At 41.9% G+C, this 14,189-nt stretch overlaps 5 protein-coding genes across 7 annotated transcripts; 2 read left to right on the top strand and 3 right to left on the bottom strand.

The window, feature by feature from the left end:
- Window positions 1-200: 200 nt before the first annotated feature.
- Window positions 201-2,424, bottom strand: LOC108104451 (mitochondrial sodium/calcium exchanger protein). Its single transcript, XM_017210514.2, is given in 7 exon segments — window positions 201-533; window positions 592-978; window positions 1,038-1,503; window positions 1,505-1,530; window positions 1,592-1,666; window positions 1,725-2,050; window positions 2,132-2,424. Coding segments are annotated over 7 exon segments (1,869 nt in total). The 3' UTR covers window positions 201-237.
- Window positions 2,425-2,525: 101 nt separating this feature from the next.
- Window positions 2,526-3,761, top strand: LOC108104452 (CTD nuclear envelope phosphatase 1). Of its 2 annotated transcripts, XM_017210516.1 has the most exons (2): window positions 2,526-3,149; window positions 3,209-3,374. In XM_017210516.1, the coding sequence occupies exons 1-2, from the start codon at window positions 2,692-2,694 to the stop codon at window positions 3,249-3,251; spliced, it is 501 nt and encodes a 166-aa protein (XP_017066005.1). In that variant the 5' UTR covers window positions 2,526-2,691; the 3' UTR covers window positions 3,252-3,374. The 2 variants fall into 2 exon arrangements, with proteins under 2 accessions (XP_017066005.1, XP_017066004.1); XM_017210515.1 differs by having other exon boundaries at window positions 2,532-3,761.
- Window positions 3,762-5,557: 1,796 nt separating this feature from the next.
- Window positions 5,558-7,823, bottom strand: LOC108104448 (phenoloxidase-activating factor 2). The gene is made up of 2 exons (XM_017210509.2): window positions 7,157-7,823; window positions 5,558-6,488 (listed from the first exon to the last, which is right to left on the bottom strand). Exons 1-2 carry the CDS (start codon window positions 7,670-7,672, stop codon window positions 5,613-5,615), a joined length of 1,392 nt encoding a protein of 463 aa, XP_017065998.1. The 5' UTR covers window positions 7,673-7,823; the 3' UTR covers window positions 5,558-5,612.
- A 1,556-nt stretch (window positions 7,824-9,379) lies between these two features.
- LOC108104611 (phenoloxidase-activating factor 2) lies at window positions 9,380-11,463 on the top strand. 2 transcript variants are annotated; one of them, XM_017210786.1, is made up of 3 exons: window positions 9,380-9,474; window positions 9,987-10,440; window positions 10,497-11,463. In XM_017210786.1, exons 2-3 carry the CDS (start codon window positions 10,003-10,005, stop codon window positions 11,373-11,375), a joined length of 1,317 nt encoding a protein of 438 aa, XP_017066275.1. In that variant the 5' UTR covers window positions 9,380-9,474; window positions 9,987-10,002; the 3' UTR covers window positions 11,376-11,463. The 2 variants fall into 2 exon arrangements, with proteins under 2 accessions (XP_017066275.1, XP_017066274.1); XM_017210785.1 differs by having other exon boundaries at window positions 9,408-9,474; window positions 9,984-10,440.
- A 1,287-nt stretch (window positions 11,464-12,750) lies between these two features.
- LOC108104447 (serine protease 1) lies at window positions 12,751-13,604 on the bottom strand. The gene has a single exon (XM_017210508.2). The coding sequence runs from the start codon at window positions 13,599-13,601 to the stop codon at window positions 12,786-12,788; it is 816 nt and encodes a 271-aa protein (XP_017065997.1). The 5' UTR covers window positions 13,602-13,604; the 3' UTR covers window positions 12,751-12,785.
- Window positions 13,605-14,189: the final 585 nt, after the last annotated feature.

The following is a 14,189-nucleotide window of genomic DNA, read 5'->3' as shown; positions in this document are numbered from 1 at the left end:
CGGCTTTCCTGCAATTAGCACCGACTCACATTTGACTTAACCTAATTGTCAACTCAGAGGTGTGAAGAGCAGCAGCTTGAAGGCAACGTGGCGTATGAGTATTGCTACTTGTAGTACAAATTATTGTAAGGATGTTATAGCTCACATATCAGAAAATCATCAACTTATTGAAAACTATTATTAAAGAGTAAAAACATGAATACCTTACACAGAGTTTGAGTTTTTATTAAATCTTTTTCATATATCGCCAAACCCTGCTTTAACTGCAGCATCATTAGAAAACGAATGGATTATGTTCCAATGAATTAACATAGCAAAAATAAGGTATATACTGTATAAGACTATACCAAAGATTCCCACAGAACGTCGAGCGAAAAATCCCAACGTCGTGGACCATAGAAGTGTTAGAAATAGACCTAAATTTAGAAATATAAAAGCATTTTCACCATAATTTCCAAACTGATTGCTGGGCGTGATATTGTTAAAGAGCCGTGTTTTGATATGCAGCACAAGGCTGGTGGACAAGACGAGAGCTGTAATTTAAGATATTTATATAACGATTTTTCCAGAGTTTCCATCACGGATACTCACTAAAAAAGGGTCCTCCGATGGCAGAGGCATAGGCCATCTTCGGATATCCATGCAAGGCCATTGACATATTGGCAATAATGTGACCTAAGTAACCTGTACTGGCCTTCACTGTGGCACCCATAAAATCGTTGTCAACTCCCATTATAAAACCAATCACCTCCATGGCCTTATCTATTTCTGTGGCGCAAACAAAAATCATAATCATGGAGCCACTGAGATTTAGTGCTGTGAGGGCCGAATGGTAAAATGGTGGCACATCGGTACGGGATTGAACAAACATAAAAATGGCAAATGGTACAGTAAAGGCAAGTGAATAAATTGCATATTTATAACCCTCAGTTATGTTAGTATACCAAAGCGATTTGCCTGTTGTGGAGACAAGGAAAGCTGTTGCTTACAGAAAAAATTACCAATAACCATTAACAAAATGTTACTATAACACTCACCTTTAATGACTATAATTGAAAGTGCTGGATTAAGCATTACTTGAAGGCAATTCAGAAGCTTGTTCCAGCCATGTTTGTCCAGCTCGTAGTTCACCAGGGGTATATAAATGCTGCACAGGAACACCCCAGGTAATTGGATCAGCATTAAAGCCCGCTGGAGCAGATCAGCTTTCTGCCACTTTGCACATTTTATAGGTCTCAGGGCCAAGAAGAAGTCCTTCCATATACCCCAATTCTTTCCATGCATATCACTCAGCAAAATAATCCGCGTCGTATTTCTATTCAAGGTAACACGCCTGGTCTTGGCCATCCGGGATGTGGTAAACCTTATTTTGTTAATATTGGGACCCGATTGGGTCTTCTCAAAGATCTCCACTTCGACGTCTCGGGTATAAGCTCCCTGTTGTTTCTCCAACTCACTTAGCCTCTTCCGCTTTTCCGGTGACCATTGTAGCAGGGCAATGTGACAGTTCATCAATTTGCCTATTTGTTGCTGATAGATCATGCTTTAAAGTTATATGAACTCGAATATATCGAATTTGTCTAGTACTTACTCTTTAGAGCCCTCCGAATTAGGTACACATCTGCCACATTGACAATTATGTAAAATAAGTACACAAGATACATAACTAAATTGCAAAACAAATAAATTATCAATAAATCAATAGTTAAAGTTGCATAAATTACTTATGAATTCCGTCTGGCTCACATGACTATCGGTTTCCAGAAAATAGCTAAGCAGATTTGCTCCCAAAATAAGGAACAAGATGTCACGAACACTTTCGTAGGCGTTCATCTTAAAAGGACTTATGTAGCAGATCAGGCCACCAGAAACCATGGACACAAACAGGGCACCAGCCAGGGTATTGCCAAACACAGGACCATCGTCGCGGATGCCGGCCAGATTGGAAAACATATCGGCAGAGCTGTTACCAAAGGCCAACAAGGTCACACCCGCCAAGTGCTCGTTCATGCGGAGAAATTTCGATACGGACTTCAGTGTTGGGCTGTAGCTGGAGGTTCAAAGTATCCAGTTTCCATATTAGTGTAGTGATTAGAGTCAATAACCTACAGGATAAATAGAGGATGCTCACTATTTATCGCATACGTGGATCAGCAGTACCAATAGCACGAAACAGAATCCTACGAACATGGTAAAGAAGACAATTTCCTCAAAGGCATTAACGCAATTCAAATCGCACGCCAAGATCTTCATGTAGGGCAGCACAAGGACGGTCTGGTTACAATCCTTGGCCTTCTTTACGAATTCACACCTTTCCTCAAAGGGGAATGTCTTGGCCGCATAGCAACTGACCTTTTCCCAAAAGCTATCGAACTCTGCATCCATTGCATTCTTAATATAGACCACACTTTCCTTGTCCCCCATTGTGGTGTTGAATATGAGTATGTAAACAAATTAAAATCTTTAAAATAACTAACATTCTTCTGACTTTTTTCTCTTTGAGAGCTACAAAAGTCTACATTGTAACTTAAAAATTAAGAGATAATATTCACTGACACTTCTCATTCGGCTCATAACACCAGAAAATATATCAAAAATTAAATCAAAAGTAAGGCAAAATATATAATGTAAGAGAGCCTCCGCTTATAGCTTCGCTCTTTGGCATTGATTCGGAGAGGACGCCTTTGCAAAATGGTCAGTAAGCTGCCTGCGCAGTCTGCACATCTCGTCAAGCTAGCTCCATCCGGCCAGGTGGCCGTTGCCGTGGTCAGTGATCTCCAGGGGTCACATTCAAGTTCCTTGCGCCGGAGGCTCAACTCGTTACTGCTCGCCAACGAACTGGGCACCTACATTAGACACCTATTGGCCCATCTGGCCAGAAAGGTCTGTACGTACTTTCGTACCGGGCTGTGGGCCACCTACAAAGATGTGGCCATGTCCCCGGTCTTGGCCCAAAAACTGGCTGCAGTGGGAAGAAAGACCCTGATCCTTGACCTGGACGAGACTCTGGTGCACTCCTGCTACCTTGATCCTGATACCCACGACAATATCGGTTGCAACCAGATGCCCGATGACGCCAAACCGGACTATGAGCTCAATGTAACTATCGATGGCATCGAACCGATCCATTTTCGAGTCTTCAAACGGCCGTATGTCGATGAGTTTCTGTACTTTGTGTCCAAATGGTATGACTTGGTGATTTACACAGCCAGCCTAGAGGTGTATGCAGCTCAGGTAGTGGACCTTCTTGATGGTGGAAGAGGAATAATTTCTCGTCGCTTCTACAGGCAGCATTGCCGTTCAGCTGCGCCACTTATTTCCAAGGATCTGGCTTTGGTAAATCCGGATATGAGAGGTACACTTATCATTGACAACTCGCCATATGCCTATCGCGATTATCCTGATAATGCTGTACCCATCAAGACCTTCATCTATGATCCAGAAGATACGGAACTGTTAAAATTGCTGCCCTTCCTCGATGCCCTGCGTTTCACCAAGGATGTTCGATCGATACTCGGCCGGCGTGCTGACCGTCCTCCGGTTGTCCGATCAAACGTTTCAATACCTAGATAAAGATTACTTACCAAAGATTGCCGTGTTAAAAAAAAATAACTTAAAATTCGGTAATGCTTAATTCAATATTTAATGGCCTGAGGCTAGAAGCTGCAATGATGTCTGTAAAAATCAAGCAGCAATAAAAAAGCAGGCCCATTCAAATTGTATGTGTTTTAAAATGTAATATATTGCTTATTTAAAACTGAGACTAACTTTGCTAACTTTCAATCTAGTCAGTCCTAAGTTACTAAATAAACATTCACCTTTCTCATAAACAGTTTACTCCTCCCGAAAACCGAAAACTAAACTATTATTAAAGACATTAAACCATTGTGGTCCATGCTAATTGCAGGCTATTTATCCTTTAATCAACCTAAGCCTTTTGAGACAAGGACGAAGGCAGCAAAAACATATGCGCTCACCTCAGCACAGATGCATTTTATTACTTATACGCCAGGTGGGCTGGCTGTGTTTTTTGCACTTTGAGGGTGATGTGCGTGTGTGAGCAGAAGTTTGGGGAATGCCAGGTGCATGCAAATGCAGGATCGTAATGATGTTGCGGCTTTTTGACTTTACACGGCCACAGTGGAAGCCACAACTCTGAGCCACCTGATGCCATAGAGCCATCCAGCATCCTGCCGCCTGTAGTGGCGGAAAGTTGCAAAAGTTTAAATTGAATTCTTAATTATTGCGCACACGAGGCTGCAATTTTAATGCACACATTTTTGGCCCAGGCCAGGCCAGAATGTTTAGATAATAATTCAGTTTTCCAGCAAATTGTCAAATGCGCACAGCACATAGAGTCACATGATTATTTTATTTCTGGCCATGCCGTCTTTTTTTTTTTTTAGTTTTTTGAGGGCAGGGGGATCAAAGAGATTCATGCTGGCCCTGGTTTGATTTATGTGAACGTGTGCCCGGCAAATTTTGATTTGTAGCTCCATAAAATGTTTCAGCTGGCAAAGGAGCAAAATTCGAGTTGAATTCCATGAAACAGTAGCTACGGCAGAGTTGGTTATTGAAATCCAGCAGATAACTTGGCGCAGGACCAGGCGTACAGCATAGTTTTCAGTCAGCGGCAGTCAACGGTGCGTATGAGCAATCAGTCAGCCAGTCAGTGAGTCAGTTAGCTACCGATATCTGAATTTTTTATGCTTCGCCTAGTGTGAATTTGCCGTAGGTCCAATGCGAACTTTAAAATGCTGTACTGTACTGGATCTTTAAGGATATAAATTCAATAATTTACAGGCTTCTCCCCTTGATTTCCAGCCACAAAGGCAGTTGAGTAATGATGTAAAATCAGGAGAAGGTAAATCGCAGCATTAAGTTTTATTTACGTAATGGTTTTTGCCTAGTCTGTGGTATCTTTTGCCCTGCGGCTTTAATTATTCCTGCCATCTCAGAGGACTTCTTGTTTGCCTTGCTTATTAGCCGGAAAATGTGGTAACTTGCAAATCGAGAAAAAGTGACTCACCAATTAACTTTTTGCCTTCGCCAAACCAAGCTATGCAGCTTTTAAGCTTCTGTCAAAATAAACAAACCCAACTATATGTAGTCCATTCTAATTGACTGTGAGTCACTGGCAATAGTTGATTGTTCGTTGTGGTTTTTTCAACTTGGCCCCCGAACAATTAACAATGCAAATGGATACGACGACGCTGGAGAGGATGGTAGGTGCCGGCAAGTAGTGAATTCATTTAGCCCGCAAAACCAAAACCTAAGCCGCTCCGGAAGACCTTCTCGTTTGCAATCAGAATCGGCGGCTTAAGCTGCACATAAATCTTGCATTGAATGGCAGGAGAACTTTCACCTGCACCGCCATAAATTTCCATTTCCAATTCTACCACTCAATGCGGCTTAAATGCCCGACTATTCAGTGACAACGTTTCGGTGAGGAGGAATTCTTGGAGGAAGTTGGCTGTGGGGAAAACAATATTTTGGCAAGGAAAATTAAGTAATCAATTTCATTGGTAAAGAGGTATATCTGAAGGGGATTTTAAAATTTAATTTAAATCACTTTATTTTGAGATTCTTTAAAAACTAACTCCACTCCTAATCTAAAAACTGTCGATTAATGGGAACCCACTTTTCGCCACCATCTCGTCGATCCAGTTCCTGAGGTAGGCGACATTCGTATAGACCGCCGGTATATCCTGTTCGGCACATTCTACGCCCCAGGACACGATGCCTACCAGCTGGTAGCGATTCTTTTGCCCTGGTAATGTGCAAAATAATGGAGAACCACCGTCGCGCCTGCATGTGTCCTTGCCCTTCTCGCCGCCGGCACAAATGAAACTGGCATCGAGATTGTAACGACGCCCCAGGATCGTGCGTCGCAGTAGCCGCTGGCAGGTTTCATGGTCCACCGCCGGCAGTTCGATGCGCTTCAGCAGGTGTTCCATAGTGCGGGTCGTAAGGTTGAAATGCCCCCAGCCAGTGGCCAGGCAGTGGGCATCCCGCAAGTCCTGCTCCAGCTGAGGCGTCTCCTTCGCCGGCAGGCAAATGGGCTGAATATGTGGGGCTATATGGAACGGTTGTTCTAGCACCACCAATGCTATATCGTTGTAATAGGTCTGGTTGTTGTAGTTCTGGTGGCGATGCAGCTCGCTAACAGGACGCATCTGGTGGGGAAGCAGCTCGGTCTGGCTATTGAGATCCCATTCACCAGCTCGCACCAGAAGTGTGTCTTCACTGTACTGGGCCACATTATGAGCACTGGTTAGCACTAACTGCGGATGGATCAAGGTGCCGCCGCAGATATAGTTACCCTCCAAGTCCATCAGGACCACCATCCAGGGGAACTCAGCAAAGACGGACTCGCCATCGTTAAAACCTTCCAGCTTGTAGTAGAGTCCCTTGGGATTGCTGTAGCCACAGCCCTTAAACTGGAAATCCTTCACAGCCAGCTGCATTGGATTGTGACCCTCCTCGATCTAGATAAATTGTAATAATATTATTAATTTAAGACTCAAGTCTTGTTGGGTTGAAGTTAAAGATTTGATTTGACCTCAAAATGACAAAAACTTTGATTATAACCAGAAATGTCTCATTATCTGTATTCTCACTAACAGCAATTGGTATAAGTTATTTATATATAAGTTTTGGAAATTCCATTTTGATTATTTGATGAATTGCTAATTGCTAATCTTATAATCAGAAAGGTCTAAGAAACAAGAAAGCTTTAAAATGCTTAAGTATATTTAAAGAATTTTATGTGACATATGCATATGTTTTTACAGATTATTTTTGATTATTTTATGAATTACCAAAACCCACTTTCCGAAATCAGGAAGCGGTGTTAATATGTAAAGTCAACAAAGTACATTATTGATCTTAACGTTCCTTAAGATGGGTAACAATAATATTTAACATCTTAACATATTTTAAAACATCAAAGAATGAAAAAAAAATTAACACAAAATCAAAACAAACCAAACATTTCTTCAATCAAAGCTATTTTTATTTCCTCTTGCAAAATTGACTTGATTCCAGAAGTGACCTTACTTTCTTCTATAATCAAATCACAATAAGTTTTCATTTTTGCTATGTAATTCAGTGTAAAACCCATATAAATATCAAAATACCTAAGATGACCTCTCACCTGATCTTTCACCGGACAGCACTGCTCCACAGCTCGGCAGCCAAAGTTACTGTCATCGTTGAAACGCGGCTTGATAATGAACCGGCCATCCTCGTTGATAACTCCCGTAGTGCAGAGATGCCGGGGCACACATTCCCGCTGCACTCCGCAACTTTGGTAGCCTTCATCCTCTTTCTTGTCAGTTCTAGTACTCTCTTTTGTGGTTACTTTCAGAGGGTTTTCAGAAGAAAACAACCAGGGATTTTCTCGGTGCTGATTCCGGTACTCGATTTCGGCCTCATAGGCATCGAAGCTCTCCAGCTGCGCCTTATCGCAACAAACTCGTCCACGGCCACAACTGTTGTCCAGCAGGCGGACGTCCAGCTTCCCCTTCCCAGAGTCATCAGTCTCCTCGCACTTTTTCTCTCTAATGCAGATCTCGTGGCTATCGCAAGTGCGGATTGAATGACCCGTTGGTAGAAGGAAACTCAGTGTCAGACCGATCAGTAGCACTAGCTCCACATTCATGGCGATCATTGGGTTGGGAACGGGAAATAAGCCACACTCATTCACACAGTTCAACTGAGCCAAACACAATGAGCAACAAACAATAGTTGAGAAATCAAAATAAATCCGATTCACTTTCAGGCAAATCAATGCGCAATTTTTTTTGAATTACGTTCAAGAGCCGCGACACGTTTCCGACTGACTCGGCCCTCACAGCGATCGGCGGTATTATAAGATTATAAGATTCTCTTCTCTCCAGAGACATTTCAATAAATGTAATTGTCTCTCATTTTATTAGATTTAACGATTCTCTTCCGACCTGCATTTCTCAGAAACTCGCAAGCCGGTTCCATAAATGTTTTGGAATTCAACGCCAGCCGTTCAGTCGACTCTGTAAGATAGAAGCTATTAGATTGTCTACGGATCGATGATATATATACATATTAACACCTATTAAGTGATAGGAGGATTAGTTTTGCTATTATATACTCTTTCATATGTAGATGATTCAGAGCATGCAGTCGTTTCCATTAAACTGGATCGAGTTTCATATGATAGAGTTTAAATTCTTATTAATTTTAATTTTAAGAGAAATTCTTTAGATTTTTTATGGTACACTAAGCTATTTCTTATCGAGGTAATATAGTTAACCTTAGATATGTAAAAATTATTTAAATTAATATGGTAAAACTCAGACTTGATCACATAGTTTATGTTTTTGACTCTCTTAGATTCTCTTCCAAACTGCATTTCTCAGAATTTTATTAAGCAGCATATAAATGTTCAGAATTCAATGGCAGGCATTCAGTCGACTTTGAAAAACTCAAGCTATTAGACCGTTTGCGGATTGAAAAATTAAAAGGAAGTGTCACTTACCAGTAGGTACATAAGTATTGGATTATATACTATTCCATATTTACATGATAAAGTGCTTTAGATGGAGTCTATATTCGATGTATAGTGAAACAACCATTCATAGAAATTGCATTACAATGTTTCATGTTAATATTCTTAACAATTTCTCTATAAAAAAGTTAAAGTTGGATAAAAAAACAATAATTTTCTAGAAAATTAATAGTTGTAACTGCATTCCAGTATTTGTTTTGTGATTAAAGAATCTTCACATTCAGCAACAATGAGCCGCCTACTGACCAGACTGAGCTGGATGCTCACAGCATGGTTCCTTCTGCTGATCCTGGTTACAGATTCAAATGCTGTCAATCTACAAAAATACGAAAGTTGCGGACCTGACATGGAGTGCACGCCGAGAACGCTGTGTCAGGAGTATTCGACTCAGTCTGGAGAGATTATCATCGCACCCAGGATCGCTAATACAGAGTGCCCACCTCTATACCGCTGTTGTTCTGTGGAGCATATCGTAAGACGCAGAATATTTTTAGTTCTGGAACTTAATTAACTTATTGAATTCTTGCAGATGGAATCCAAGTTTATTTAAGATAATCCCTTAAAAAGTGAGAGTGTAAAAATTGTTTATTTTCTTGAAAAATATAATAAATTTCAAAAAATTTAAAATTATATTTAGTATCAACGCTAATTTGGAGTATGAAAATAAGCAAAGTATAAGGGAAATTATTAAATACCGGGTTTTCATCAGAAACTTCGCCATGACAGGGTTGGGAAAAACCAGACTTGATCGGTTTCTATATAACATTCTCTCTTTCAGTTCTCTTACGATCTGCCAATCTCCCAAGCAGGTTCTATAAATGTTTTCAATTCAACTCTAGCCGTTCAGTTGACTTTGGGAATCGCAAGCTACAAGATTGTTTTCGGATCGGCGGCATCTATACGTGTTAATCTCCATAAGCATATAGGTATATAATATGCCAATATATATATCCGCGTACATAAGTGCATTGGTTGTAATCTATAATATATAATACCGCGAAGGCAACCGCTGATAATAAATCAGTTTCATTGAAGGCAATTAAATATTCATAATAATAGAAAAAGTTTTGCAGTCACTGTAAAAGCTGGTTGTAAAAAGTGCAAGTTAAAAGATAATCTAATATCCATTTATAATTTTTTGATGTAATGGCTACTAAGTGCTTGTGAAAACTATCAAATTCAAAGGAAACTGAAAGTTTTTAATATCTTTTTCGACTTCTTGACTTGAGTTTCCTTATTTTTGAAAGATTTAAGAACCTTCAAAGGGGGATTTAAGGTCTGTGTCCCCTTGTGATTGATTTCTTTTTAAATTTAATGAAGCGTGCACTTGTATACCAATCCAACGACGCCTGATAACCTCCATTGTGCATTGTCCGAGATTAGGGTTTCACTTATCTCTCCCTCTGTTCTCCGTTCCATCTACCCTTCACTCCAGCAGCTACCCAATAGCAACAATGAGCTGGTTGATCTCGACGATCTTCCTTCTGCTGGCCCTAAGTTCGGCCACGAAGGCCCAGGACACGGTTTCGCTGGCATGCCGAGCAAATGAGCTGTGCACCACAATACAGAGGTGCCTAGACTCTGACGACTCCGGCCGTATGGGCATCGGTCCACGTAGTTCCAGGTATTGTGACACACGAAAAGTATGTTGCGATAGGGAGCAGCTGGAGAGCTGGGACAGATCGCAGGGCTCAATGACTCGCGCCAGTCAAACCAAGACTATTCCTATTCGAGAGCCAAATCAAAGTTGCGGCGTGAATTTGGAGTGTGTGCCCAGAAAGCTGTGCCGCGACAACTATGTCAACGACAACGGTGCCACCCTGATCAATCCCAGAATCAGCACGATTCCGTGCAGCAAGTCCCTGTACCGTTGTTGTGCTATTGACCAACAGGTGAGTCCATTCATGCTTACACCGAAATCCTTACTAATTCTTTGGCAACCTTCTAGGTGAATGAGACACAGAGTCCTTATGTTTCGCATGCCCAGAACTTCGTGTATAAAAACTGCGGTTATAGCAATCCCAAGGGTCTGATTCCCGATGACGACAAGTTCGATTACCCAGAGGACGTCTCAATTTTCGGAGAGTTCCCTTGGAATGTGGCCATCTTTACGGGGCGGCAAGATTTTCTTTGCGGTGGCACCCTTATCCATCCGCAGCTAGTGTTAACCTCCTCACACAACCTGGTCAACGATACGGTAAACTCCCTGGTGGCCAGGGTCGGCGAGTGGGATCTGAACAGTCTCAACGAGCCATATGCTCACCAGAGTAGCCGCATAAAGGAGATCATCATGCATCCGGAATTCGATCCCCAATCCCTGTACAACGACATAGCACTGTTGCTCCTGGAAGAGCCCGTTAAGCTATCTCCGCATATCCAACCGTTGTGCCTGCCTCCCCTACAAACGCCGCAGGTGATCGACCAGCTGCTCTCGGCCAATTGTTTTGCCACTGGTTGGGGTGCCAAGGCTTCGCGCACCGCCAAGTTGGAGGAAGTGCTAAAGCGGCTCAATCTGCCGCTGGTGGAGCACGAAGAGTGCCAAGCCAAGTTGAGAAACACTCGACTGGAGTCTCGTTTCCGGTTGCGGCCAAGCTTCATCTGCGCCGGCGGAGATCCTGACAAGGATACCTGCAAGGGTGATGGTGGTTCACCGCTTTTCTGCACAATGCCCGGCGAAATGGATCGTTATCAGCTGGTGGGCATCGTCTCCTGGGGTGTCGAGTGTGGTGTAGAGGACATACCGGCTGTATACGCCAATGTGCCGTATTTGCGTAACTGGATTGATGAGAAGATCCGAGGACTAGGCATCACAATGCAGGCGCAATAAGCTGGAACTCCATTTTATAAATGAAATACTTTAATATGATAATTTCTCGCCTTCATGGAAATAAAAACTCACAAAATTAACCTGAAAATGTGTAATTATATCTTTCAATTTAACTTTCAATATACTTCTTGTAATAGATTGCAGTACTTTCCAGCATAAGTCCACCCTCTCCTATAGATTGTTTCAAACCCTTTTCATTTGCTAACATTATCTGCTATCGTACATCTTCTATATCCGCTATTTATCCGTGCCACCATGCCACCTTGCCACTAAAACGCCGGGATAGTTTTCCATCCAGGCACTTAACTCGAACATAGCTCCAAGTCACTCGATTTATTGCAATCCTTGAACAAAAGGAGCTTGGTACTAGGAAATACGAGCCAAGGAGCACGCAGCGTCTTCATGCCAGAAGCTTATAAATAGTCAAGCCATGGCAGATGGCTATGTGGACCAATCCACCCATTATTTGACACCCACCCGACTCCATTGCTCCGCTTTTGCATCGCGGCAATGGAACCAAATTAACCAGGAGCCAGCCGGGAATGGCCAAAAGCAACAGAAACAACACATCGCATGGCCAAAAATTGAGAAATTACACGTTGGGCCGGGCAAATGGCTGAGCGAATTGATTTTCGGGCAGCCTGCTGTTCCTCCTTCTTTTGGCCCTCCTCCGTGGATTCCCTGGCCAGAAGCTGGGCTAAAAACTCATTTCTCAAGTAAATTGTTTAAACAGTTTATGTTTTGTTTTACGTTCTCGTAATTTATTGGCCTTTTTTACGGCCCTCGCGTTTTATATTGATTTTGTTGGTTCAATTTAGCAACTAAGAAGTGCAGAATTTGCCAAGAAGAAAGTGCAGTTTTTATGGGATGAATAAATTGGAATACCATAGAGGAATAAGAAATCTATGAAATTAACATAATTTATAATCAAACCAAAATTATGAAAATATTTGCAACTATCTTTGTTTTTCAGAAGTTTAAGTTAAAAGGTTAAAAATATAAAACTCTTAGTTTTCCTATAGATAAGATACACCTGTTTATTTAATCAACTTTTCATTTGTTTATAACCACAGCTCGTAAAAAATAAAATTCTTAAGGGTAGTCATAAATATATTGATTTTTTCTTTCAGTACTTAAAGGCAACTTATCGCCTTCAAGTAAAGAAGCTTTCTTATCGGTTAGTAACATTTAAGTACTGATTTTATATTGCTGCTTCCTAATCAATGATCTCAACTTCTTGACTTACTTATTTGAAAAGATTTTTCTACTGTCAATTACTTAAATTACTCTTTAACTTACTTTTATATGGAAGTCGTAGAAAATGCTCAAAAATCATCCAAAAAAATTGAAAACTCAAAATTTGCATATACCAAAATAGGTTTATATTATTCCTTTATTTTCGTTGAGTTCTTAGTAAGAAATTCCAGTGTGGTCGCGGATCCAGTCCAGGTATCCGGTGACACGGGTGAAACCAGCGGGCCTGCCAGCGGTGCAGCCCTCTCCACTGCCGAAGGATACGATACCCACGATGCGGTTGCCCTCGTGGAGGACCAATGGACCGCCAGAGTCACCGCTGCAGGAAGACTTGCCACCTTCGGTGTTGATGCAAATGGTGTTGTCCGTGATGTAGTTGCCACCGTAGTAGTTACGGCAGTCGTTGTTCTCCATGATCTGGACATCCACGCAGTTCAGGTAGTTGGACATGCCGCTGTCGTTGTTGGTCAGACCCCAACCGGAAGCCACAGCCCACCAGCCGGAGAAGCTGTTGTAGCGATCGTTGTAGCTGGGCAGCTCAACCTTGTTGACCAGACTCCAGAAGTCCACATGAGGAATACGGATCAGAGCAATGTCGTTGTTCAGGTAGTCGTTCCAGTCGGGATGCTGGATCATGTCGCTGCGGCTCACCCAGTGGGTGTACTGGGCCTCATGACGGAAGCTAGCTCCGAAGTAGATCAGCACATGGTTGGCGTTGTTCGTGCAGTGGGCAGCGGTCAGAACCCAGGTGTTTCCAATAATGGAGCCACTGCACCAGTATCCACCATCGTTGAAGCTCAGGCCCACAATGTAGGGCACCTTACCCTCGTAAGCTGGGTAACCATTGGTGATGCGACCCTCGATCTTGCCGTCGCGGGGCATGTCCTTGACTGGGACAGCCTTGCCAGGCGCCGCAGGCAGCACACTGGCGGAGGCAACAGCCAGGCAGGCTAGGAATACAAACAGCTTCATGGTGGTCAATCAGCAACTGCCGAGTAATGGCCAAAGCAACCTCTTTATACAGCCACCTTATCGCTGCTCAACGGAAGTTAGTAAAACTTTTATTCCCGCTTATAAATCATTGTTATTTTGAATTTTTATAAAACCTATCTACGTGTTAGATAAGCTATCTTAACTGGTTAGTGCTCAATCATGGTTAATAGGTCAAATAATAAATAATCCTTTCGAGGTGTTTATGCAAAGAAAAGTCAATTAAATAGAATATTATTGTAATCATTTGGCTTTTTAAAATAATTTTCTTTATAAGTTTAATACTGTTTAAATCTCTTACAAGTTTTTATGAAGAAATTAGCATTTCTTCTGTGGGACAAAATGTTGATCTACAAGAGAAGGAGTAGCCAAAGTTTTACATGACATTTCCATAATAAGGTTTGCTTTTGATGAGAGGCTGGCTAACCACTAACATGCATGAAATATGAATACCTTCCTTAATGAATGTATAATAATAACTCTCCCTCATTAGGATTTAAGCCCTGAGACCATCGGCTTTCTCGTTCTGGCCATTCAACTGTTCAAGCTGAGATCAATTTACGCTTGATT

This window comes from Drosophila eugracilis, unplaced genomic scaffold, assembly GCF_018153835.1.
Source record: "Drosophila eugracilis isolate 14026-0451.02 unplaced genomic scaffold, ASM1815383v1 contig_1765, whole genome shotgun sequence".
In the NCBI taxonomy this organism is placed as follows: Eukaryota; Metazoa; Arthropoda; class Insecta; order Diptera; family Drosophilidae; genus Drosophila; species Drosophila eugracilis.
This window is presented reverse-complemented; position numbering and strand designations above follow the sequence as displayed.